The sequence below is a fragment of the Pelophylax lessonae genome (assembly GCF_965119305.1).
Source record: "Pelophylax lessonae genome assembly, chromosome: 3".
Lineage (NCBI taxonomy): Eukaryota > Metazoa > Chordata > Amphibia > Anura > Ranidae > Pelophylax > Pelophylax lessonae.
This window is the reverse complement of record NC_138770.1, coordinates 30,816,993-30,843,790: the sequence shown is the minus strand read 5'-3', so window position 1 is coordinate 30,843,790 and position 26,798 is coordinate 30,816,993. Positions and strand designations below refer to the sequence as shown.

The 26,798-nt window shown below is 42.3% G+C and overlaps 4 protein-coding genes across 4 annotated transcripts in view; 2 read left to right on the top strand and 2 right to left on the bottom strand.

Moving 5' to 3' along the window:
* The window catches only part of LOC309550684 (uncharacterized protein), a 1,024,308-nt gene that overhangs the window by 147,742 nt on the left and 849,768 nt on the right, over nucleotides 1-26,798 (bottom strand). The window lies entirely within an intron of this gene.
* LOC309550736 (uncharacterized protein) overlaps nucleotides 1-26,798 on the top strand; it is an 851,482-nt gene that overhangs the window by 291,808 nt on the left and 532,876 nt on the right. The gene's annotated exons all lie outside the window — the stretch shown is intronic.
* Nucleotides 1-26,798, top strand: part of LOC309550774 (uncharacterized protein) — a 461,615-nt gene that overhangs the window by 430,874 nt on the left and 3,943 nt on the right. The window lies entirely within an intron of this gene.
* Nucleotides 18,257-26,798, bottom strand: part of LOC309550715 (uncharacterized protein) — a 523,380-nt gene continuing 514,838 nt past the window's right edge. The window contains exon 10 of the mRNA XM_082251050.1: nucleotides 18,257-18,427. Coding sequence (XP_082107176.1) covers nucleotides 18,275-18,427 — 153 coding nt within the window. The 3' untranslated portion in view covers nucleotides 18,257-18,274. The remainder of the gene's footprint in view (nucleotides 18,428-26,798) is intronic.

The window sequence follows — 26,798 nt, the reverse complement described above, 5'->3', positions numbered from 1 at the left end:
TGTCCTCAGAAGCAGAGATGGAATCATTGTCGATCTCCTCTTCATCAGAGGCCGGCCTCCTCGCCATCTTGCTGCCCACTGTATGTCTCCTGGTGAGCGCTTGTGTCTTGAAGATATCAGCAATGATCTTCCCCTGGGGAGCCTTGAGATTCTTCAAATTTTTGGCCTGGGAGCTTGCCTTCACGATTCTGCCCATAATTCCGCAAAATTTAATATATACGGTGCCGTAGAATGATTGCAGGGCCGCTGTGAGTCCGGAGCTCGGGTATCAGGCAGCCATCCACGCTGCGCGCCAAGCCACGCCCCCCGCGATACCATTTCAGCTACAATTAAGGCTATACTTGACCAATGGCACATTCCTTTGAATAAAGTGCATGTCATACTCCGAGACAATGCAAGCAACACGAAAAAGGCCATAGACAAAATGGGGGTACGGAGCTTAGGCTGCTTTGCTCACAGCTTGCAGCTTGTAGTCAATGAGGGGCTACTGTCACAACGGAGTGTGAGCGATGCCATTGCAATCGGTAGACAAATTGTGGGGCATTTTAAACATTATCAACTTGCGTATTCAAGGCTGCAAGATATCCAGCTCCAGATGCAAATGCAACCTAAACGCCTGCAACAAGACGTCAAAACAAGGTGGAATTCTACGTACTTGATGATACAGAGTCTTCTGGAACAGAAGCGAGTCCTCTGTGCTTACATTGCTGACCATGATGACCTGCCCAGTACACCGACCACTAACCAGTGGGCTTTGCTAGAAAAAACTAGCATTGTTTTAGCACCATTTGAAGAGCTAACAAGGAAAGTAAGCTCATCAACTGCCTCCACCGCTGACGTCATTCCAGCTGTCACCGTCCTCAAACGCATCCTTGCTAAAGAAGGCAATGCGGATACTGGCATCAAAACAATGAAAACAACCCTGCTTCAAGCTGTCAACAAACGCTTTGACACTGTGGAAGATGAACCCCTATATGCACTTGCCACCCTGCACGACCCGAGATATAAAGACAGGTAAGTGAAGATTGTGTAACCTAACTAATTACATTAGCCCATCAAGTGTTAGAATTTTAGAATTTTTCTATGTCCAAATTCACAGTCAGCACTGCAGCATGGCATCTCATCAAATACAGCAGAAGGCAGTGTTTTTGTGAGAGGAGAATAAAATATATCTATCATATAAGAAATTTGAATGACAATGATAATGATGAATTGGGAGGGTTCCCCTGGGGTGGGATTTTTTAGGCACAAAGATTTATAGAAATATTAAGTATAGTTATAATATTTTATTATTTTATTTTATATATTATTTAATAAAATATTATAACTATACTTAATATTTCTATAAATCTTTGTGCCTAAAAAATCCCACCCAGGGGAACCCTCCCAATTCTTGTATTACCAAGGGATGTGGCACACTTTAAGAACTCTGGTCAAGAGCACACCCATTTTGACAATGATAATGAATGACAATGACATGAATAATTATTTTATTTAGGTCTATATATTAATATTATATAGACCCAATAAATGAACCAATGTCATTGTCATTCATCATTATCTGATTCTTCTGACTATTATAGATTTTTACTCTCCACGACCACAATAACACGTCTGCTAGTGCTACTGTATTTGATGAGATGCCATGCCATGGTGCTGCAAATTTAAAGATTTTGAAATTCCAACACTTTATGGCACTAAAAAACCAGAGGCTGATGGTTGATTAAAGTTATATATAATTAAATATATATATAACTAACTTTTCAGCCTCAGGTTAGTGTCATGAAGTGTTTCATAATCAACCTAGCCTACGTTTTTATTTCTGTTTCAGATACTTTACAAGTGCGCAATCTGCAAAGCGTGCAAAAGATGCACTGACAGTGGAACTAGAGGAAGACTTGAGAAACAGCAGAGCTGGAGCATCACAGGCCACAGAACCACAAGACAAGGTCCCTCGGGTGGAAGCAGCAGCACCGAGCAGCTTTATGCAAGAGTTTGACCACATTGTGGAGGAGTTTGAACTAGATCCCAGTGCAGCAAGCAGCTCGAGCCCTGCAGTGCAACTGCATGGCTATTTTCCTGAGAAAACCATCGCTGCCTCAGACAACCCATACCAGTTCCGGGGAGTCAACAAATAGAGATTACCTTGTCTTTCTGCCACTGCCACAAAATACCTCTGTGCCCCCTGCACTAGTGTAGAAAGTGAGAGAGTGTTCTGTTCACAGTTTGTGTTTGTGGATGAGAAGAGAAATAGACTTACACAGCAGAGAGAAGAGAAGAAATGCTTGTCTAGTGTCTACAAATCTTCCTGAGGAGCTGAGAGAGAATTAAGTGACCATTCGGGTCATGTTTGTGTCATTGTCATCATGTGTGACTGTGAATCAAGTCAACTTCCTGATCACACAAACAAAAGGCATTTTAATGTGAACAGGTAGTCCAGTGTCACTGTGTCACACGCCGACACCACCATTACTGTGTGATGGTGGTGTGACACTGGACTACATGTTTGCAATTTGCTATTTTGTATGTGTGATCAAGTTGTTGTTGTTCTTGTTCGACCAACTTTTGGTCAGGACAGGAATCAGGCTGCTATGTTGCTGCTGGTGTTGTTGTATTGCCCCCTGCAGTGCCTGCCCTGCACTGTCTGCCACTAATGCAGAAAGTGAACAAGCAGGATAAGAGTTGGCGCATCACACATACCTATATAGCATCAAGGGGTATGCAGTTCATGTATAGTCATTAATCTGGTGTAGTTGATGGCTGAAATAGATTACACTCAGGGCCAGCTCAGCTGCAGAGAGAAGTCAGCTCTGAAAGTGAAAATAAAAACAAAAAGCAGAGCGCCTCTTAAGTGTTATCAGTTTAATTAAAAGGGTAATGCAGGTACAGGAAACAATGCTCACATTTAAAACAGTATAAAATAGCTCATCTGTTAGGTGGTCTGCAGGAACACAGGGGTCCACGGCTGGATGTTAGTAGCTCCAAGAGATGGTGCAGGGGATGCTGAAGGAGCGAGATGTCTGGAGAGCCAAGAGACCAGATAGTAGGATGGTCAGCAGCTTCAGAAAGGTGTTCTGTTCCTCAGGGAGACACCTGGTGAGCCGAGAGACCGTTAGGTAGAATGGCTGTCGGCTTCAGAAGGGCGCCCTGCTCCTCAGGACATCCAGCGCCAACAGATAGGGGAGCCCAGCGTGACAGATCCAGCAGCCAAACGCACAACGCGTTTCCGAGCGTGCGCAGTAGCCTCACAGGGCGTGCGCGCTCCTTTCTCAAGTGCAGTGGCATGACACAGAAGAGCTGAACAAGTTTATAGGAAGCCAGCACTCAAGCTGGGTGGATACAGATGGACTTAAAGTGGCCATTGTAAATGAGCTGGACAGTGGGACCACAATACTTAAAGCGGCAATAAGAAAATAAACACAACAAAAAAAAAAAAAATGGTTATTTAACAAGGTAAAAAGACATACATCGGCTCTAATCATAATATGGTGTTAACATCTAGCTCTTCGTTTAAACCCTTGGGTGAAAGTGAATCCAGGGTATAGATCCAAAATGTCTCTCGTTGGCATAATTTGGCAAATCGTTCGGCCTCAGATGGAAGTTTGGGGATAGACTCTATTACCCAAACCTCCAATCCTGATGTGGACTTGTTGTGGAACTCGAGGAAATGGCGTGGTACGCTATGTTGGTCACAACCCTCCTCCACAAACCTGCGATGGCGACCAAATCGTTGCCGTAGTGGGCGGATGGTGCGACCAACATAGAGTAGTCCACAGGGACAGGTAAGGCAGTAGATCACGTAATCAGTAGAACAGTTGTAGAATTCTTCCAAACGGTAAGTCTTATTCTCATGGGTGAACTGTTTTTTACCATGTCGCACAAGCCTTTATGCAAAACATGTGCCACAGTTGAACAGTTAAGGCACAAAACATGTGCCTTTGTGCGACATGGTAAAAAACAGTTCACCCATGAGAATAAGACTTACCGTTTGGAAGAATTCTACAACTGTTCTACTGATTACGTGATCTACTGCCTGACCTGTCCCTGTGGACTACTCTATGTTGGTCGCACCATCCGCCCACTACGGCAACGATTTGGTCGCCATCGCAGGTTTGTGGAGGAGGGTTGTGACCAACATAGCGTACCACGCCATTTCCTCGAGTTCCACAACAAGTCCACATCAGGATTGGAGGTTTGGGTAATAGAGTCTATCCCCAAACTTCCATCTGAGGCCGAACGATTTGCCAAATTATGCCAACGAGAGACATTTTGGATCTATACCCTGGATTCACTTTCACCCAAGGGTTTAAACGAAGAGCTAGATGTTAACACCATATTATGATTAGAGCCGATGTATGTCTTTTTACCTTGTTAAATAACCATTTTTTTTTTTTTGTTGTGTTTATTTTCTTATTGCCGCTTTAAGTATTGTGGTCCCACTGTCCAGCTCATTTACAATGGTCACTTTAAGTCCATCTGTATCCACCCAGCTTGAGTGCTGGCTTCCTATAAACTTGTTCAGCTCTTCTGTGTCATGCCACTGCACTTGAGAAAGGAGCGCGCACGCCCTGTGAGGCTACTGCGCACGCTCGGAAACGCGTTGTGCGTTTGGCTGCTGGATCTGTCACGCTGGGCTCCCCTATCTGTTGGCGCCGGATGTCCTGAGGAGCAGGGCGCCCTTCTGAAGCCGACAGCCATTCTACCTAACGGTCTCTCGGCTCACCAGGTGTCTCCCTGAGGAACAGAACACCTTCCTGAAGCTGCTGACCATCCTACTATCTGGTCTCTTGGCTCTCCAGACATCTCGCTCCTTCAGCATCCCCTGCACCATCTCTTGGAGCTACTAACATCCAGCCGTGGACCCCTGTGTTCCTGCAGACCACCTAACAGATGAGCTATTTTATACTGTTTTAAATGTGAGCAGTTTTACTGTACCTGCATTACCCTTTTAATTAAACTGATAACACTTAGAGGCGCTCTGCTTTTTGTTTTAATGCAGAAAGTGAGAGTGTGTTCTGTTCAGCACAGTTTGTGTTGTGGATGAGAAGAGAAATAGCCTTACACAGAGAGAAGAGAAGAAATGCAATCTTCTTGAGAGAGGCTCAGAATGCTATTATGTTGCATTTTTTTATTTAAATTCCTGTTTGCAATTTCCAGGATTTTGCACTTTAGTTTACAATGTTTACTGTTTGATTGCTATTGTATGTTCAAGCAATAAACAGTTTTTTTTCTTGTGACTACATTTTATTCTTTGTGTTTGATGATATTTTAGATTTTTAATGCACATTTGTTATATGGTACAGTGCCTTGCGAAAGTATTCGGCCCCCCTTGAACTTTGCGACCTTTTGCCACATTTCAGGCTTCAAACATAAAGATATAAAAATGTAATTTTTTGTGAAGAATCAACAACAAGTGGGAAACAATCATGAAGTGGAACAAAATTTATTGGATATTTCAAACATACCGATCCGGAAGTATTATTTTGTTATGAGCTCACGAAACAGTACTTCCGGATCGGACTCAGGATTGGCGATTTCACAAAGCAAAAGATCGGGATCGGGACCAAAAAAGTCGGATCGCTGCATCCCTACCCAAGATTTGACGGTATATGGCCCTGTCCATCGTGCCTTTGATGCAATGTCCTGTCCTCTCCTCTTTGCAGAAAAACATTCCCAAAGCATAACGTTTCCACCTCTATGTTGGACAGTGTGGATGGTGTTATTGGGGGCATAGGCAGCATTCCTCCTCCCCCAACATGGTGAGTTGAGTCGATGCCAAAGAGTTCCCTTTTGGTCTTCTCTGACCACAAAACTTTCACCCAGTTCTCTTCTGATTTATTTAGATGTTCATTAGCAAACTTCAAATGGGCCTGTACATGTGTTTTCTTGAGCAGGGGGACCTTGCGGGCTCTGCAGGATTTCAGTCCTCCAAGGGGTAGTGTGTTACCAATTGTTTTCTTGGTGACTATGGTCCCAGCTACCTTGATATCATTGCCAAGATTCTCCTGTGTAGTTCTGGGCTGATTCCTCACTGTTCTCATGATCATTGAAACTCCACGAGGTGAGATCTTGCATGGAGCCCCAGACAGAGGGATATGGACAGTTATTTTGTGTTTCTTCTATTTATAAATAATCACACCAACTGTTGTCACCCTCTCACCAAGCTGCTTGGCGATGGTCTTGTAGCCATTCCAGCCTTGTGTAGATCTACAATCTTGTCCCTGACATCCTTGGACAGCTCTTTGGTCTTGGCCATGGCAAAGAGATTGGAATCTGATTGATTGATTGATTGATTGATTCTGTGGACAGGTGTCTTTTATACAGGAAACAAGCTGAGATTAGGAGCACTCCCTTTAAGAGTGGTGATGAAAGGGTAGGGTGTTGGCGCTGCCTAATAATATGAGTGTGCAAAAAATGTTGGTAAGTGATATGACCAAAAACTATAAGTGCAGTGTAAAAATATGAAAATATATAAAGGAATAACCACACTATAAGATATATGAGGTATAAATGTCGGTGGACTAACAGTGCATATGTATAGAACTGATTACTGCAGTAATGTCACTGGTAACCCCAAAAGTGTCAAAAATGTCAGTCAAGGGTCCAATCTGTCCGCCGCAATGTCGCAGTACCGAAAAAAAAAAATCGCAGATCGCCGCCATTACGCGTTAAAAAAGAAAACACCATAAATGACAAAAATCTTTCCCTTTGTTAGTAAACGCGATAACTTTTGCGCAAACCAATCAAAATACGCTTTTTGCAATTTTTTCACCAAACATGTAGCATAAAACAAATTGGCCGAAAATGTTAAAAAATTTAGATTTTTACATTTTTTTGGGGGGAATTTCATATAAAAAAAAATGTGAAAAATATTGTTATTTTTGCAAAATTGACGCTTTTTTTTGTTTATCAAATCAAATGTTTGATAAACAAATCATGAAATCAAAAAAAAAAATCGCACAGGTGATCAAATACCACCAAAAGAAAGCTCTGTTTGTGGGAAAAAAGGACGTTAAATTAGTTTAGGTACAGCGTCGCACGACCGCGCAATTGTCCATTAAAGTCACGCAGTAAAAAAATCGCAAAAAAACCCCTGGTCTTTTAGCAGCCAAATCCTCCGGGGCTTAAGTGGTTAAGAAGTTTTCCTTTATCAGTAAAACATTTCCCGCACTCTGAACATGAATAGGGACGCTCACCTGTGTGTATTCTTTGATGGCTAATAAGGACTCCTTTATGATTAAAACTTTTTCCGCACTCTGAACATGAATCCCCTCGAACACACTCCCCTGTGTGAATTTTCTGGTGCTGAAGAAAGGGTCCATTATAACTAAAACATTTCCCGCACTCGGAACACGAATAGGGAAGGTCACCTGCGTGTATTCTCTGATGGCTAAGAAGGCTTTCTTTACGACTGAAACATTTCCCGCACTCTGCACATGAATAGGGACGCTCCACTGTGTGTATTCTCTGATGGCTAATAAGGACTGCTTTATCATTGAAACATTTCCCACATTCTGAACATGAATAGGGAAGGTTACCTGTGTGTATTCTCTGATGGCTAAGAAGGCTTTTTTTGTGCTTATAACATTTCCCGCACTCAGAACATGAATAGGGACGCTCATCTGTGTGTGTTCTCTGATGGCTAAGAAGGTGTCCTTTATTATTAAAACATTTCCCGCACTCAGAACATGAATAGGGACGCTCACCTGTGTGAGTTCTCTGGTGCTTTAGAAGGTTTCCTTTTTGACTAAAACATTTCCCGCACTCTGAACATGAATAGGGACACTCAGCTGTGTGTATTCTTTGGTGTCTAAGAAGGTTATCTTTTTGAATGAAACATTTCCCGCACTCTGAACATGAATAAGGACGCTCACCTGTGTGTATTCTCTGATGGCGAAGAAGGCTTACTTTATGATTAAAACTTTTCCCGCACTCTGAACATGAATAGGGACGCTCACCTGTGTGCATTCTCTGATGCATAACAAGGTCTCCTTTATCATTAAAACATTTTCCGCACTCTGAACATGAATAGGGACGCTCCCCTGTGTGAATTCTCTGGTGCCTGAGAAGGTGTCTTTTCTGACTAAAACATTTCCCACACTCTGAACATGACAATGAATTCTCTCCTGTATGAACCCCTTTATGGTATAAAGAAGATTCCCTGAGATGAGATGGTTTCCCGCACCCGTCGGCACTGTCAGATATTAGAGGACTATGTGAAGTATCAGGAGATTCCAATGATCTCCTCCCATGGTGAGGTCTGTCATGTATATTATGAGGAACAGGATTTACTTCTGGAGAAGATGCCATGTCATTATCTTCTGTAGTCACATCTTCCTCCGATGTCCTTCTATTCCCACCACAGAGTCCGTCTGTCAGAAGACAAGAAAAATTACCAAGAGTTTTCCACACTCATATACACTGCTCAACACTTTATAATCAGAGTATAGCATCAAGTCAGGGAAACTCCTGGGATATTCATCTGCTCAGTCAAGTAGCAGAGGGGGTTTGTCGGGGTTATTGGGGGTTGATTAAAATAATAATAGGTAAAAAGAAAAATGATTTTAAAAGCCATGTATATTTCGTATTATGCATAAGAGATTCTGAACAGGATGGCGTCCATCTTGTTTTTAAGGTGAAACAAAGTTCATATATACTTGTTAAACAAAATGTCTCTCACAGGCTTACAAAGGGTCTATGGTTTCAACAGAGATCTTTGTATTTCTATGTAATCGTAAATAAGATCCCTTTTGACATCTCGATCAGATAAAACTTAGTCAGTCTGACGCTATGTTAAAGGGGGTGATATCTCAGTCTGTCTATAGGTATTTAACAATAGACAATGGCTCAGTGTTTTTCAGCATACATTTAAAGATGAACCATATACGTTTTCATAGATACATTATTATATGTGAGAAGATATTAGCCATAATTATATCATTATATTATGTAAGGCATATACATATATATTTAGGAACATTGTGTCACGTTTTAGGTTTATATTCTCATAGTAGTATCTTACTTAGACTTAAAACTAAAGTGAAAACGAATTACTTCATGTTAAGGCATGTGGTAGGAGTGTTTATATAAGAATTGCTTTGGACTGGTTTAATGCTCAAGGTGTCATAAATATTCCCAAACCTAGACTATATCTGACAGCCCTATGGCATAGTCAAATAAGTAATTGCTTTTCACTAGCCGACAGGTCAGAGGTCATGAGATAAGAAGGATGGGTAATTGTTTCAAATTATGTTGAATACAAAATTTAATGAACGGTACGATACTGCCCTCTGGAGGCGAAATACCAGGTGCAGTCTTGAGATAATTTGAGATATTCCAATATAAAAATATTATATTGTGTTAAATAATATAATTATTGAAATGGCATTACTTGCCAAGATGAATGATGGAAATACAGGTGGACATTTATGTATGTACTGGTAGTCTGGACAAAGTTTTATGTTGTGTTATTTGATTAATCTTACATATAGAGGAATCATCCTTAATTTTATTAGACCAAGTATGGGGTTAATTATCAAAAGGGGTGTGTCTCTGACCTCACTAGTTTAGGTATAGAATATCCCGACCAATAGGGATAATGTTTCATCCCTCTGGGTTTAACTTATGGTAATTTTTATAGCTCTTTGTTCTTACCATATAAAAGACCAACCCAGATGAGAGAGGAGACACTTTACACTACTGACAACACACCTCACACTTACACCACACACGCTATTACATTTTTCAATAGACTCATCCAGACATACTCCCTGATCCACATCATTCATCTGAAACTTGAAGGGAATCCACCATCTTAAGAATGACATCCATCTTAGGACTCTGGTAACGATTTGAAGCTAGCGGCTATCTTAAGTGTGGTAATTATGCCTTGCTATGTTATTTGATTTTATTCAACAATTGTTTATTCTTTCCTTATATGTTTTATATTGCATATTTAAGGGTAATGAGATTACAATCCCAGCCGTATAAGCCATGGTATATTTTTCTCTAAAAAGCTGATTTTTGTTTTTATACATTTTTATTAATATCAGATTCAGTGCATTATTTGCAATTTTAAGTCTTCCGTTTTGCATGGCTTATTCTCATTCCTTCTGCAGTGGAATGACTTTGGGCTATGTGATTCGCAGACCATTGCAGTCTGTTTATATAGAACATTAATTTATGGCTTATACTATACCTGGGAAGAAATGGTAATCTTGCTTTTACTTTGGTTTCACTTTCACTTTGTTTTAGTTTCACTTTGTTTTACTTTCACTTTCATTATTGAGCTAAACATCACATTGCATTGATTATTTGAAGTTAGTATTTTTCTGTAGAGTTATCTTTTTGTGTCACTTCTTGTTTGATCATATATTGTGTTTACATGTCTTGAGAATAAATATTTTTATATATATATTCCACGCTGTAGACTGTACTCACTAAGATTGGTATATGCTTTTAAAAAGAAATTAATCAATTAAAAAGAATTCACGACATTGATTTATGGCAATAGGTGAAGACTCTCCTTTTTCACAGATCTTTGCTTATTAACCATAAATAAATACACTGCTATATTCAGAGCAGTATAAATATTCTGACATAATTAAGTACGAGCGCAAGATATTTATTATTAAATATTCTTACAGGTTGTTACCAACAGGTGCACTAGATGGGCAACAATGAGACGACCTCCAAAACAGGAATGGTTTTACAGGTGGAGGCCACTGACATATTCCCTACTCATTTTTTCTGATGAGTAGGTACATAATATTTTCGCTTTGTACAGTCATAGACACAGCGATCGTAACCTTCATATATAGTCAGTCCTGCATGTTTCCATTCGCCACCTCCACTGACTCCACCCACTCCCCCAACATCTCACTGACTCCACCCACTCCCCCAACATCTAACTGACTCCACCCACCCCCCCAACATCTCATTAACCACTTGCCGACAGCCCACAGTATCTTTACTGCGGCAGGCAGCCACTCCTGGGCAACCCGATGTACCGGTACGTCGCTCACCCAGGAGCCTGTAGGGGGCGAGCGCGCTCCGCTCCGATGTCCGCCGACCCCTCACAACCTCCCGCTGGAGAGGGAGAAAGGCAGGCGGCTGATGTAAACAAAGCCGTCTGTCATTCTCCCTGGTGTAACTGCAGAGATTATACGGTCCTGCTATGTAGGATCGTATGTCTCTGTGGTTACATCACAAGCCATGCCCCCCCAGTTAGAGTCACGCCCCTAAGGATACATTTAACCTACTGTTTACCAACAATGCCAGTGTCATTATTACAGTAACAGTGAATATTTATAGCACTGATTACTGTAGTAATGTCACTGGTAACCCCAAAAGTTTCAAAAATGTCAATCAAGGGTCCGATCTGTCTGCCACCATGTCGCAGTCCCGCAAAACATCGCAGATCACCGCCATTACTCGTTAAAAAAAAAAAAAAAACGATAAAAATGACAAAAATCTTTCTCTTAGTTAGTAAATGCAAACCAATCAAAATACTCTTATTGCGCTTTTATTTTTACCAAAAATATGAAGCAGAAAACAAATTGGCCTAAAATGTTAAACAATGTTGCTTTTTACATTTTTTTGGGGGGAATTTCATATAAAAAAATGTGAAAAATATTGTTATTTTTTAAAAATTGTCGCTCTTTTTTGTTTATAGCGCAAAAAAGAAAAATCGCACAGGTGATCAAATATCACCAAAAGAAAGCTCTGTTTCTGGGGAAAAAAAAGGAGATCAATTTCGTTTAGGTGCAGCGTCGCACGACAATTGTCTATTAAATTCACGCAGTGCCGAATCGCAAAATAGGGCCTGGTCTTTGAGCAGCCAAATCCTCTGGGGGTTAAGTTTATCTCCTTGGCCTGCGCCTTATCCTGTTCCCTCCTGTTTATTCATTCCTAGGACTCAGCTTTTTTTTTCTTTTTTTTTTTGAAAATTAATTTTTATTGATTTCTAATCACAAAAAAACAAACAAGGCAACCAAAACAACTCCCCATCCCCCCCCAACCTCAGTGCAATGCTCATGTACTACAATACTTATAGGAAAATGCTAAAGGAGAACCTCCCAGGAGAACCTCAACGTGGCAGTGTCTCCCCCACACAGACTCTCACCCTGGTCCATACCCCAACCTCCCCCACCCTCTCACCACTGCTTGTTGTCTGCTAGGCATAGACTTCATTTGTTACCTCCCTAAGTATCAGGGGACCTCAACTCACCCCTCTAAGGTGACCGTCACCTTCACCGGTGGCAGACCACAGTCACCTCCGAGAAGAGTAGATGGCCTCTCAGTCCAACCCTGCCATATAACGCATCCTCTATTCAGGTATGTGGCTTTGTAAAACGGCCGCATCGTGTTCACTGGTGACTTCCAATACTCCACCGATGGCGCTTCGGTCTTCCCCCGATGTAGAAGAATAGCGTGTGACGTCATTGCGCCGGAGGACGCAGCGGCCATCTTCTTGGAAGGAAACAGACTATCCCACACTGTCTATACTCCGATGCCATCCTGACTTAATGGGAGTGTGTTTTAAAGATTAATAAAGCGCCACTTTGATTTAATATAATACACTATAAGCCTTTTTACCATTCTCGGGGCCATTTAAGGATCTGGGGATTTATCTGTCACTTTATACCTCCTGAGAATTGTCGGAGACCCGTGGTCAAGGTGGATGAGCCAGTGTGGGGATTATTTACTTGGCGCAGTCTTATCAGCCTGACGGTAAGGATCAGTACTTTTGGTGATATCTGTTGGTATGTTCATCCTGCAGTGCCATCTTGGATTCACGGACACTTGCTGATTTATATCTAATAAGACTGCTCACAGATTCTTTGGAATCTTTGTACGTTTGTTATTTAGAGCTACACCCATTCTTTTATTTACAGTGCAGAAGAATAGCCTTGCGTGCATAGAACAGAGTAACCAACAATAAAATTCTTTGTGCTCCAAGAGGTGCCATTTCCTCCACCAAACCCAGCAAACACACTGTCAGCGTCAAAGGTGCCCTCAATGTGGTCCTAGGACTAATCTTTGAAGCGTTAATTATTGTGGACCAAGGCCAGGGGTATCCAATCACATGTCCCACAACTTTTCAAATTTACCCGGACATCAATGTCTTTTAAAGATGTAGCACCCTCCTAGTCAGGTGCTAGAAAGGGAGTGTAGTTTTACCTCTGTCTGCCTATCAGAGGAGCAGCAGGTAAATTCTATATTGCACTCTGCTTATCAGGGAGCAGGATCTGTGAGTTAGGTCTGCTCAGTATGCCCAGTGTGTGATTCATCTGGTCTAAGGGAGTGTCCCCAGCTGATCCAATGGGGAGGAAAATTGGACAGTGGAGGAAACCTGGCCAATGAGACACAGGCTTTTGGTACTCCCCCAGGGATTGGCACAGAGGGGTTGTCTCTGTGAATTGTGCGGCAGGGTATAAAAAGCCAGGGGCACATGAGGTAGAGGTCTTTTGGCGGGAAGCAAAGTCCCTGAAGGAGGGTGGCGGCTGCCTCCTCTTCTGCAGCAGTGGGTGATGGTCACAGGCAGTTGGCCTGATGAACCAGTGGAAAGGAGCTGAACCCAGAGGTCCAGGAGAGCTGACTGGAGGAGTGAGAATCTGGAAAATTTGTATCGTGAGTACAGAGGATCTTGCCCAGGGGTCTGCCCAGGAAGGGGACCACTCCGGAGTTTATAGTCAGTGGATGCGTGTCAGCTAGTACAGAGAAAGGGGGTACTGGGGGAGTACCCTGAAGAGAAACACAAATAGGAACACTTTCCTCAGCTTCATTCAAGTGGAAGGAGGAAGTAGCGGCCTTGCCACATTCTTAAGCTAGAAGTCCTCTGAATTGTGAATAGTTCAACAGTTGGAGTATCCCACTCATCCCTTCTCCTATCCCAATATGAAATAAAACCACAAAAACAACTACCCCTAGACTGATCATTGACTGAGCCAAGAACATAAAGTGTTAATATTTCTGCAAGCAGTTGCTACAGGTAACCTAAGGGAATCTTTAAAGTGTGAAAATTCAGCAGTCCTCTAGGGGGCATTGCTACACCTTATATACCTTTCATTTATTCAAGAAGGCTGCCGGGCTGGGGAGCGTGGCATCCGAGGCGTCTCTTGGCTCTTTCTTACCACAACCCCACATAGGCACGCGCTCATTCATCCGGCTCCTTGCTGGTGAGCGTCTTTGCATTTTTTTTGCAATCTCTTAGTAAATTGAGGCCTCTCTCTGTGGGATTTCCCCCTTCTCTTTCACTCTCTCATATTCTTTGCTTGCCTGACTTTCCTTTCTTCCTCTCTCATACCATCTTTGCCTTCCCTCTTTTTATCTCTATTCTCTTCATAACCCCCCACCGCCCCCTACTACTTACCCTCCCCTCTTTTGGGGGAGATTTTAATATCCCTCTGATTCCTTCGGAGGATACATCCCTGGGATCCTCCTCTGTCCCCCCCTGGCGTTCGCAAACGTATTGCAAAGTCCCTCCATAGTGCACACTTGATAGATGTTTGGCGCCTGATGCATCCCGGAGAACGAGACTATTCTTTCTATTCCTCCTCACCAACTATACTCCCGTATAGACTATTTCTTGAGGCCGCATTGTAAGTTACACGCGACTCTTTAATAAGCGCTATTAAATGGTCTGACCATGCCCCTGTTATACTTTTTTACGCAGTAACAGACTTTCGATGGTCCAGAACCCGGATGTGGAGACTAAATGAAAGCCTACTTCAAGATGAGACGGTTTTGACAGATGTAGAGAATTAGACCATTTCTTTCAGACTAACACCATTGCAAATACTGACTCCGGAATCATTTGGGAGGCACACAAGGCAGTGATTCGTGGGGTGTTCATAAAGCATGGCTCCTGGATCAAAAAACAGCGTACAGCACAACTAGACTCCTTACTCCAAGCTTTGCATGCGTTGGAGTCTCATCAGAAACACGCTCTGTCACTCTCCTCAGAGGTAGAGGTAGAACTCTATGTAGGTAAATTAATGACCATTTACTTTACAAAGCTAAGGCAGCCATGCAAATTTGTCGTAAAATTTCATATGAGTCGGGAAATAAGTGTGGCAGACTATTGGCTAGATCCCTCCAAGAAGAAACCTATTATCTCCCGCACAGGTCAAAAAGCCACGTTACCTAGACATATCACACAATAATTTAAATCCTTCTATGCCTCGCTCTATAACTTACAAACCCCAACCCCCAACAGACCCATATAGAGGAATACCTGCTATCTTTCTGGATGCCCTGGTTGTCCAACACTGACAGTAAATCCCTAGAGGATCCCATCACCTTGGCTGAACTAAAACAGGCCATAGGTGGTTCCAAAGTGGGGAAGGCCCCGAGACCGGATGGGTTTACCATCCAATATTATAAAACACTCTTGCCGTCACTTGGACAGTTTATGGCTGACATGTTTAATACATGGGGCTCTGGGACATATATCCCCAAGGAGACTTTACAAGCTCACATTTCCGTCATCCCTAAAGAGGGAAAATATCTCACCTCCTGTAGTAGCTACCGACCCATTTCCTTGCTAAATGTCGATCTTAAACTGTTCACCAAAATCCTAGCAACTAGGATACAACAACATCTGATGCAACTGATCCATTTGGATCAAGTTGGATTTGTGCCTACATGTGAGGCATGGGATAACACAACCATAGTTCTCAACCTCCTACATGTAGCCACCAAGACCCTCACACCCTGTGTCCTCCTAAGCACAGACACACGAGAAGGCCTTTGATTGAATATATCGGCCTTTTATGTTTGCAGTACTTCGACATGTGGGCATCGGCAACACCATGCTAAATTGGATCTCACAGATGTACTCTGCCCCTGCCGCCCAGGTTAAGGCAAACGGTATCTTATTGGACTACTTCACAATTAGGAATGGGACAAGACAGGGGTGCCCTCTGTTACCCTTACACTTCACATTATCACTAGGATCCTTTTTATGTAGAATACGCCTCCGCCCGGATATCTGAGGCATGACTGTTGGGGTGACCCAGCAGAAAATATCAGCGTATCCAGACGACATGTTATTTTCCCTCATAAATCCCATAATTTCTCTACCGAATCTTCCTCACGAGTTTGAGGCATGTGGCACTCTGTCCAATCTAAATATCAAACTTTACTAAATCTGAAGCTATGGGAGTATGCTTATCAAACCCCCTCCTCCACCAACTGCGACTGAATTTTAGGCTAAAATGGACGAACTCAGCGCTGAAATACCTGGGCACTCTCATTCCACCCAAATTTTCACACATCTTCACGCTCAACTTTCTCCCCCTCCTAAACAAAGTCCACATTCTATAAGATAAATCAAATTTTGGTTTCCATTCATGTTTTGGAAGATGCAACATTATTAAAATGTGCATACTCCCTAAGTTCCTATACCTCTTTCAAGCACTTCAGATATTCATCCCTTCACAATACTTTAAACAAGATGACACCCTACTAGTGGATTTTATCTGGGCACATAAGCGACCTAGGCTATGTAGGAGACTTCTCTTGCTTCCTAAACGACCAGGTGGACTGGCAGTGCCGGACTTATGCAAGTACTGTCAGACTACACAATTGGGGAGACTCAGACTGGTGTCATCATGGTGAGGCGAAGCTTTGGTCCAGACTAGAACAGGCCCAATGCGACATACCCCCCCATAGAGCTCCATCGTGCTACCATTCACTACCATATTCCATAAGATGCCATCCCCTCATAGGTCACACGATAAGAACCTGCTCTAAATTATTCACACAACTTTCACTTTCCCCGATGCACTCGCCACTGACACCCATACTGGGGAATCCCCAGTTTACCCCGGGCTACCAACATTCAGGACCTTGATGGAGTCAGGCTATTTCCAAGCCTCCCATTTTTCAACATCATCTAGTTGGCCTGCACTCAAAGACCTCATGGACTCCTCGGGACCCTACCGTCTAGATTTCTGAAGGGCATTGCAACTTCATAATTTCTTAAACTCATTGCCACCTCCCAGTGAACGCAACACACAACTTACACCCTTCGAAGAACATTGCTCTCAAGACAGAATACTGACACAGGTATTATCCACGACCTATGCATTACTGATCACACCCCAGGGGACTTACCAACCCCCATTCTTAGCTAAGAGGGAATGAGCTTTAGACTGTAACTTTAATCCAGACCAACAAAAATCACATCATTCCGTTTACATTTACATCATCCATCTGCACGTAAATACAACAAACCAACTTCAAACTCCTAACAAGGTGGTACCGCACGCCGTCAAGGTTGAGCAGATTCTTCCCCACACTCACTGATCAGTGCTGGAGATGCCAGGAAGGGCCGGGGGACACTCCTACATGATTTTTGGTTGTGTCCTAAACTAGCGGAGTTCTAGAAGACAGTACGTGAAATGTCTCAGAGGTTTATAAACCGACCGCTCCCCAATGACCCTGCTCTCTTCCTTTTCCATGCCTCTAACATCCCGGCCCAGACCTATAAATATTCTGTCATTTGTCATCTTCTAAATGCTTCTAAAATGTGCATCCCTCTTAAATGGAAAAACCCACAGGTCCTGACTGTTGGCATGTGGCTCAAAAAGGTCGAAGAAATAAATAGAATGGAAAACCTTGTTCTCTCGACACGTCCCCAACACGAACGATATACCAAAACCTGGGGTCAATGGAATATATTTGTCCTCTCTGATGAAGGCTGCTCTTTAATTATTGTAGAACACCTCTTATTCTACGACCGATGTAGATCTCAAACGTATTGTAATACACTGTCTCAGCATATGTTCTATAAGGAATGTTACTGTTTATTATGCCTGGAAGTTGTCTTTTATATAAATAAAAGAATTGAAAAAAAAAATAGATCTGACATGGATCAATGATACAACCTTACCCAACCAAATATCACTAAGTAATAATGCTATTGAAATGATGACAATTTTATTGTTTGGAATATAACGTTATATTGAGGAATGAAGATGGACCTTTCATGTGGTGTACAGTATCTCCTCCTCATTTGTTTGGAACATGACATTAGACTCAGGCATGGGGCAGAAGACCCAAAACTCATAACCTAGGTGCCTATATCATGCACATTTTTTTTGCCAGCCGAATACCAGAATCTCCATAAATCCAGTCTAGAGACATAAATTGTGTCTGCAGCACAGAGAAGGAAGATTATCCGAGAGAAATACAGGAATACAGGACAGGGAACACAGCTCAGGAAAGTGACCAGGGTATTACAGGCTGATATCACCCAGTCCCCGCCCTACTCTGGACCAATCAGTGAGCAGTATGGGTGGAGGAATGTATTTAGTGTTAATGACCCACCTGTGCTGATCTCTGTAGGAGTGTCCTCCTCTATAAATGTCCCCGTTATTCCATCCTCCTCCATAGACTGCTGATCATCCCTCACATACCTCTCTTCTTCTTCTGCTTTAACCTCAAATTCTATATCGATTGGATCTCCACTCTAAACCAAGAAAATGAAAGAATATCATCTATAAAATATAAGCTTTATTATCACAAAAAAATACACACATTGTCTCCATGAGTCTGTGTTTTATTATCTCTGTCTCACCAACCTTGTAACAGTGAGGGATGGTGTGACCTTCCTGTGTGGAATCCCGGGAATACAGAGGACGGGGACATCTCTCTGGTGGGTTCCTGGTATTAGGTGGCTCCATCATATCCTTGTGTCCTTCTGAACACTCCTCCATCCCTCCATACTCCTCATCCTCCTCTTTATACTCTTCTTTAACATCAATAATATAATCCCTGAGGTTTCCACTCTGAATAAATAATAAAACATTTCTTGTAACAAATATACTGTATATAAATCAGAACTACCAATCATTGACAATCATCTACCTGATGATGGTGGGGGATGGTGTGACCTTCCTGTGTGGAATCCCGGGAATACAGAGGACGGGGACATCTCTCTGGTGGGTTTCTGTAGCTGGATGACTCCTCCATGGTGTCCTGGTACAGATCTTTGTGTTCTTTTAGAAACTCTGACTCCTCCATCACCCCATCCTCATCATCCTCCTCTTTTATCTCTTCTTTAACCTCAAATTTAGAATCTCTCAGGTTTCCACTCTGAATATATAATAAAAATGACATCAATGGTAACAATGCAGATAATGTACAGATCCTAATGATACTATCAGTGATTGTTCCTCGTCTACCTGATGATGGTGAGGGATGGTGTGACCGTTCTGTGTGGCATCCCGGGAATACAGAGGACGGGGACATCTCTCTGGTGGGTTCCCATTACTGGATCCATCTGTAGGAAACACACACACTGACTGAATACATTGTTTCTATGTGTTTATCAGATGATGGGGGATCTAGGTGGAGCCTCCGTACTGCTCTCTCCTTTACAATAAAGTCTCCTCCTACCCGGTGATGTGAGGGGCGGCTGATTGTCCATCATGACGTCCTTGTAGAGATCCTTGTGTCCTTCTAAATACTCCCACTCCTCCATGGAGAAATAGACAGTGACATCCTGACACCTTATAGGAACCTGACACACACAATGATACAGTCACCATCCAGACACATCCCTTGTCTGTTACTGGATAATGTCCCAGAATTCCCAGCACCTCTCCTCGATGATCTCTCTGGTGACTTCTAGAATCTTCTTTGTATTTCTCTATTCTATCAGGGACGGAGGTGGAGGCAATGTGATGGTCATATGATCTCCAGACTTCACAGGAGGAAAACTCTAGATCTGAACACAAATAGTAAAATCAAATGAAATTCCCAGAATCCTCCTCACCTCACTATTCAGGTTTCCATTTGATTAAAGCCCCACTTCAGACTGAGGTATAATTTACCCACACAGGACCCCCACACAATGCAGGGTAAAAGCTTGTTGCAGACATTCTGACATCATTACATACAACGCAGGACCAACAGTCCCACTTTGCTAGTGAGGATGCCAAGGGTCCGCCCACATCCTAAGAGCATGAGAAAAAAAAGCCACATGGAGGGAAATTGGACGGGGGAGGGGTATGTGAGGTCAGAGTAATATCATCGGACATATAGACTCTGGATGGATGGACATTTGGATGGGAATATTTGAGGGGCCCTCTATAGGAGGCTCCTGTACAAACCAAATCATTGCTCCCGGGTGCCTCCCACTTCTCCTAAACTGAAGAGTGAACTTTGACCTTTAGCATACAGAAATCTGTCAGGAAAGTGTGAAAGTAATCTCTCATGTGAGCAGGTGACGTGCAGAGGAACGGAGTGTAAATAGCAGACAATTTTCTCCAGAGCTTCTAATGGTGGGGATGGATTTTTCTGCGTGCTGGTGCCAAGTTTCCACCCCCAGGGTCACTGCAGGTGTGGAGAAAAGCTGTGTAAGAGGATATGGAGGAGAGATGAGGAGGAGATCCAGGAATCAGGATAAAGGTCAGGACAAGCAACAGACGAGCTCATCCAAGAGATGAAGCCGGGGTCACTACACAGAAAATCAATCCAAGGAAACAACAGGCAGGACGAGGAATAGCAAGAAATAGCTCAGAGACAAATGAGAATATTGCTCAGCCAATGGGAGATTATCTCAGCATGACTTACATAATGAAGGAGATGAGGGGGAGGGGAGGAAGTCACTTAAGGTGACCATATATGCATGGAAATTCACCTGGATCAGCAGGGATCGGTCACATTTCCATCCATGTGTGGTCACTGCCGGATAAAAGTCACTCCATCAGCGACTGCAGCCAATAGCTTCATCACTGATCTGTGTATTCTGAGAGCGGAGGAGCGCCCCCCATTGTCAGAATACAATAGTGCAGTGGGGAGGATTCCCCCATCCCCCTCCAATGTGTGGATGGGGGAATTGCCTGTTTTTTTCCTCTTAGTCCGTTGGCTGAACGATAAACTGAACCATGTATGGTCAGCTTTATGTAGCAAGATATAGGAATCATTAACTGATCTCCCTGAAGGGGTTAATCTATGTATTACCTCCTCTGCCCCCAGATCCTGCTTTGTCTTCTCTCTACGTCTACTAAATGGAACGTCCTGCCTGACATCACTTCCTGTCTTTATCTGACATCACTTCCTGTCTGTATTCCATAGAGACTTCCTGTCTGGGTGAGATCACCACCTTGTGGAGCTCAGAGGAACTGCAGCCCTGAGAACCGTCTGGTAGTGTGAACACGGCCTTGTGCTGTGTGTGTATGTACTGTATATCCTTCCCCTTTCTCTCCTCCCTGAGGGTGTATGAAGAGGCGGAGCTCCTGCTGGAACAGTGGTCGGAGGAGGAAGCCGAGTCTAGGAGGGAGACTGACAGAAAGCACAGCAGACTTGCAGGAGTGAGCGAGGAGGATCCAGTTCCTTTGCCATCGGAGGTGAGGAGAGTGTGAAGGATGTTTGTGACTCTGGTAGCTGAAAAGCTGGGAGTCGTATTGCTCTGGTGAGTGGGGAAGCACTACTAAGGGGGCGCCCTCGCCATCACGTGTGTAAGAGATGGAAGAAGGCGTGGCTACACTACAGCTGGCACAGTTTGGAGCACGGAGAACTTTCACACCTTATCAACTTTTCATTCATTTGTGGACTTCTTCTGAGCAACAGAACTTCATTGAAGTAGATGCAAAGTGTATGCAGTGGACTTGCAGAGAACACTATATTGAGCACACAATATTGTATGTTTACATGAATTTGCACAGATTTTCACTTTATTTATTATAGCAACAAATATTATAAGATTAATGAAATAGGTGCAAAGTGGAAGCAGTGGATCTGCAGGAAACAGCATCTTGAGCACAAAGCACTTTATGTTGTATATGAATTTGCACATGGATCAGTTAACAACATTTATTGATCAACACCATAAGATAAATGAAGTAGGCGTAAAGTGGAAGCCGTAGATCTGCAGAGAATATTATTTTGAGCCCCTAGCACTTAATATATGAATGTATCCACATATTTTAGTGTATTTGTGATAATTTATGTGCACACACAATAGGACAGCGCTGTGACACATAATGCTCTTCTAGTTGATAAAGGGAATACTTACCTTTGTTACAGCAGCAGTCCGGTATAAGTTATTTTTGTAGGTATTTGAGTTGTTACACATAGCGCAGGTTTTTTCCATTTATATTGGTGAAATAATTGCCCAAATCTGGGGATCAGGAGCCATTTCCACCCTTTACTCTCGGCTGGGGTTCTTTGTATCCATATAACAGATGTTCTACATGACTAAATCTGCAATCAATTTCTCTGCAAAATCAAAGGTGCCAAAATGTCTCCCCCCGAGAAGTAATATATTTCTATCCCCCTTGGTGGGAGTGGAGATGACCCATCTATAAGGATATACAGTACATACACACACAGCACAAGGCCGTGTTCACACTACCAGAAGTTTCTCAGGACTACAGTTTCTCTGAGCTCCACAAGGTGGTCACCTCACATCTGCCTATACAGGAAGTCTCTATGGAAGACAGGAAGTGATGTCAGATACAGACAGGAAGTTCCTGGTGAGAGGTGACTCGGGAGGAAGTAGAGAGAAGACGTTGCTGGAAGTGGCAACAGAGGCGGTAATAAGATCTTATTTTCTATTTACACCCAGTAACCCCCCCCCCCCCGTCATGTCCGTCCTCTTCCTCCATAGTCACTGTGACCTCTTTTATCTCCAGCAGATGATGATACACACATATATAGTGTGGAAATGTAGAATAATCCGTATATTACAATGAGGGAATTTATGGTCTGTACCACGAGGGGAGTTATTGGTGTCAGTAAATGCCGATTCCAGACATTGTATGTGGGGGGAATGAAATGATAAAGGTTGGGATTAGGGAAGATTTCTGTAAGATTTTACATGGGAATGATCAGCGCCCCCTCCAGAGACACTATGATGAGTCTCACAATAGGAGTCTCTGAAAGGGACTGGATTTTGGGGGGATGGGATGGTGATCAATTGAGGGGCAATTTTGAGGATTGAGGGGCAATTTTATCAAAAAGATGTCCAGATGGGAATCAAAATAGATTTTTCAGCTGGACCAACAGTTACCACACTAAAAACAAGTACAACATATCAATATCAGATCTAAACATATGAGAGATAGTCCATATATAAAGTCTTCATTTACACTGAGGGCTGCTCTGACGACAAGTAAGAAGAACCTTGAAGGCAGCTGCAAAAGGAACACAGGCACCACTCGAAGTGTAATAAGAAGGTTTAATATGAATAAAAATCTCATACACCAGAATACTCACAAACGAGCGTATGTAAAAAGCATGTGGTATAAATCATAGTTGTCCGTCTGTCCGGTAGAGCAGATCAGGATGAGATTTGTATTAATATTAAACCTTCTTATTACACTTAGAGTGGTGCCTGTGTTCCTTTTACATACAGTAGTAACCCTACTTATTCACCAGAAAATTTGTTACATTTAGTAAAATCACACACAGCCAGTTTTTGACAAGTCCTTTATTCAACCCCCTTCCCCTCCAAAAAAAATAAATGTCTTCCTGAAGTAGATCCAACCTCAATCACCAAAATGCGGAAAATCCGCCCCAAACTAGAAAAAAAAACCTGACTCACACTGACACTTGAAGGAAATCATTGGGTGACCCGGCCCTTTTATGACATCACCGACAAGCATGGCGCAGTCAAGAGGGCTTAGAATGGATTGGGGACCCCATGCTGTTTTTTTTCCTAATTGTTAAATGCTGGCAATTCTTTTGTTTATAATTTGCTCTCAGTGGGGAATCCCGCTGACAGCAGAAGATTCATAGTTGTTAAAAATATGGCAGCCACCCAATCATTAACAACCTTGACAGTTACTGGTTGTTAAGGACGCCGATGGCTGCCCACTCATTAACAACAAGTGCTTTACTGCTTGTTAAGGACGCTGGCTACCACCAGCGATAAAGTACCACAAGCTGTAACTACTAAAATACTTCATCACCTAATAAAATAGCTCATGCTGTATTTTAGTTGCATTTTTTTAGTTAATTGCAAAAAAAAGTGAAAAACGCTAAGCGGTATTTTATACCGCTTAGTGAAATGAGCCCAATGTCTGGTATATAATCAGTTCAGACAGTGAAAAAGTCTCATACATGTGGTATCGCCATACTCAGGAGTATCAGAATGTGTTTTGGGGTGTAATTCTCAGTATGCCCATGCTGTGTGTAAGAAACATCTCATATACAGTGCCTTGCGAAAGTATTCGGCCCCCTTGAACTTTGCGACCTTTTGCCACATTTCAAGCTTCAAACATAAAGATATAAAACTGTAATTTTTTGTGAAGAATCAACAACAAGTGGGACACAATCATGAAGTGGAACAAAATTTATTGGATATTTCAAACTTTGTTAACAAATAAAAAACTGAAAAATTGGGTGTGCAAAATTATTCAGCCCCTTTACTTTCAGTGCAGCAAACTCTCTCCAGAAGTTCAGTGAGGATCTCTGAATGATCCAATGTTGACCTAAATGACTAATGATGATAAATAGAATCCACCTGTGTGTAATCAAGTCTCCGTATAAATGCACCTGCACTGTGATAGTTTCAGAGGTCCGTTTAAAGAGCAGAGAGCATCATGAAGAACAAGGAACACACCAGGCAGGTCCGAGATACTGTTGTGGAGAAGTTTAAAGCTGGATTTGGATACAAAAAGATTTCCCAAGCTTTAAACATCCCAAGGAGCACTGTGCAAGCGATAATATTGAAATGGAAGGAGTATCAGACCACTGCAAATCTACGAAGACCTGGCCGTCCCTCTAAACTTTCAGCTCATACAAGGAGAAGACTGATCAGAGATGCAGCCAAGAGGCCCATGATCACTCTGGATGAAATGCAGAGATCTACAGCTGAGGTGGGAGACTCTGTCCATAGGACAACAATCAGTCGTATAATGCACAAATCTGGCCTTTATGGAAGAGTGGCAAGAAGAAAGCCATTTCTTAAAGATATCCATAAAATGTGTCGTTTAAAGTTTGCCACAAGCCACCTGGGAGACACCAAACATGTGGAAGAAGGAGCTCTGGTCAGATAAAACCAAAATCAAACTTTTTGGCAACAAGGCAAAACGTTATGTTTGGCCTAAAAGCAACAAAGCTCATCACCCTGAACACACCGTCCCCACTGTCAAACATGGTGGTGGCAGCCTCATGGTTTGGGCCTGCTTTTCTTCAGCAGGGACAGGGAAGATGGTTAAAATTGATGGGAAGATGGATGGAGCCAAATACAGGACCATTCTGGAAGAAAACCTGATGGAGTTTGCAAAAGACATGAGACTGGGACAGAGATTTGTCTTCCAGCAAGACAATGATCCAAAACATAAAGCAAAATCTACAATGGAATGGTTCACAAATAAACATATCCAGGTGTTAGAATGGCCAAGTCAAAGTCCAGAACTGAATCCAATCGAGAATCTGTGGAAAGAACTGAAAACTGCTGTTCACAAACACTCTCCATCCAACCTCACTGAGCTCAAGCTGTTTTGCAAGGAGGAATGGGCAAAAATGTCAGTCTCTCGATGTGCAAAACTGATAGGGACATACCCCAAGTGACTTACAGCTGTAATCACAGCAAAAGGTGGCGCTACAAAGTATTAACTTAAGGGGGCTGAATAATTTTGCACGCCCAATTTTTCAGTTTTTTATTTGTTAAAAAAGTTTGAAATATCCAATAAATTTCGTTCCACTTCATGATTGTGCCCCACTTGTTGTTGATTCTTCACAAAAAATTACAGTTTTATATCTTTATGTTTGAAGCCTGAAATGTGGCAAACGGTCGTAAAGTTCAAGGGGGCCGAATACTTTCGCAAGGCACTGTAACTGACAAGTTTGTGTAAAAAAAAAAATACATTTTCATTTTCTTTTCTGCATTTTCAAAAACCTTCTGGCAAAAAAATTAAATTTTTTAAAAACTCACTATGCCTTTCAGAAAATATCTGGGGGTGTTTAATTTCCAAAGTGAGGTCATTTTGTTGGTGTTTCCATTGTCCTGATGCTCCAGGGCCTCAAAAATATGATAGGTAGTCAGGAAATTCAATAGATAAATTGTGCTCCTTGAATGCCCAAAGGTGCTCCTTGGATTTTGGGACCCTGTATGCATCTAGGCATATATGTGGTGCCCTCATATTTGGGAGGCATAGCAGAATGTGTTTTAGGGTGTAATTCTAAGTATGCCTATGCTGTGTGTGAGAAATAACGTGTTAAATAGAAACCTTTTGAAATAATAAATAATTTCTTCATTTTAAAAAAAAAAATTGTGACAAAAAAATTACAGCTTCAAAAAAACTCATCATACCTCATGCTAAATAACTTGGACTGTCTACTTTCCAAAAAGGGGTAATTTTCGGAGGTATTTGTACTGCTCTGGCATTTTACTTTCCAGAATCAACATTTTCTATGGGACACTATACTACAAAATACTCCCACAAATGCGGTCCATTGATGGCAACCAAGATTTGTTAATTTGCACACAAAAAAGTATTTTTCCTAACAAATTAATTCAAGACCATGTTACAAAAATGAATACACCCCAATGAAAGTCTTATGGGCCATACACACTATAAGATTTTCTGAAGACTTTTTCCTTTAGATTTACCAAAACCAGATAATATGAGGTCAAACCTAAACACTTTCAATTTGTATGCAATCTGGCCGGCCCTTGCACTACATAGAAAAGGTAAATCTGAAGGAAAAAGTCTTCAGAAAATCGTATATTGTGTATGACCCTTTAAGAGCAAAGCTAAATTTTACACAATAAAATCCTAATTTACAAGAATTCACCTACAGGTGAGTGTAATTGTATATTAAACAGGTGTCCA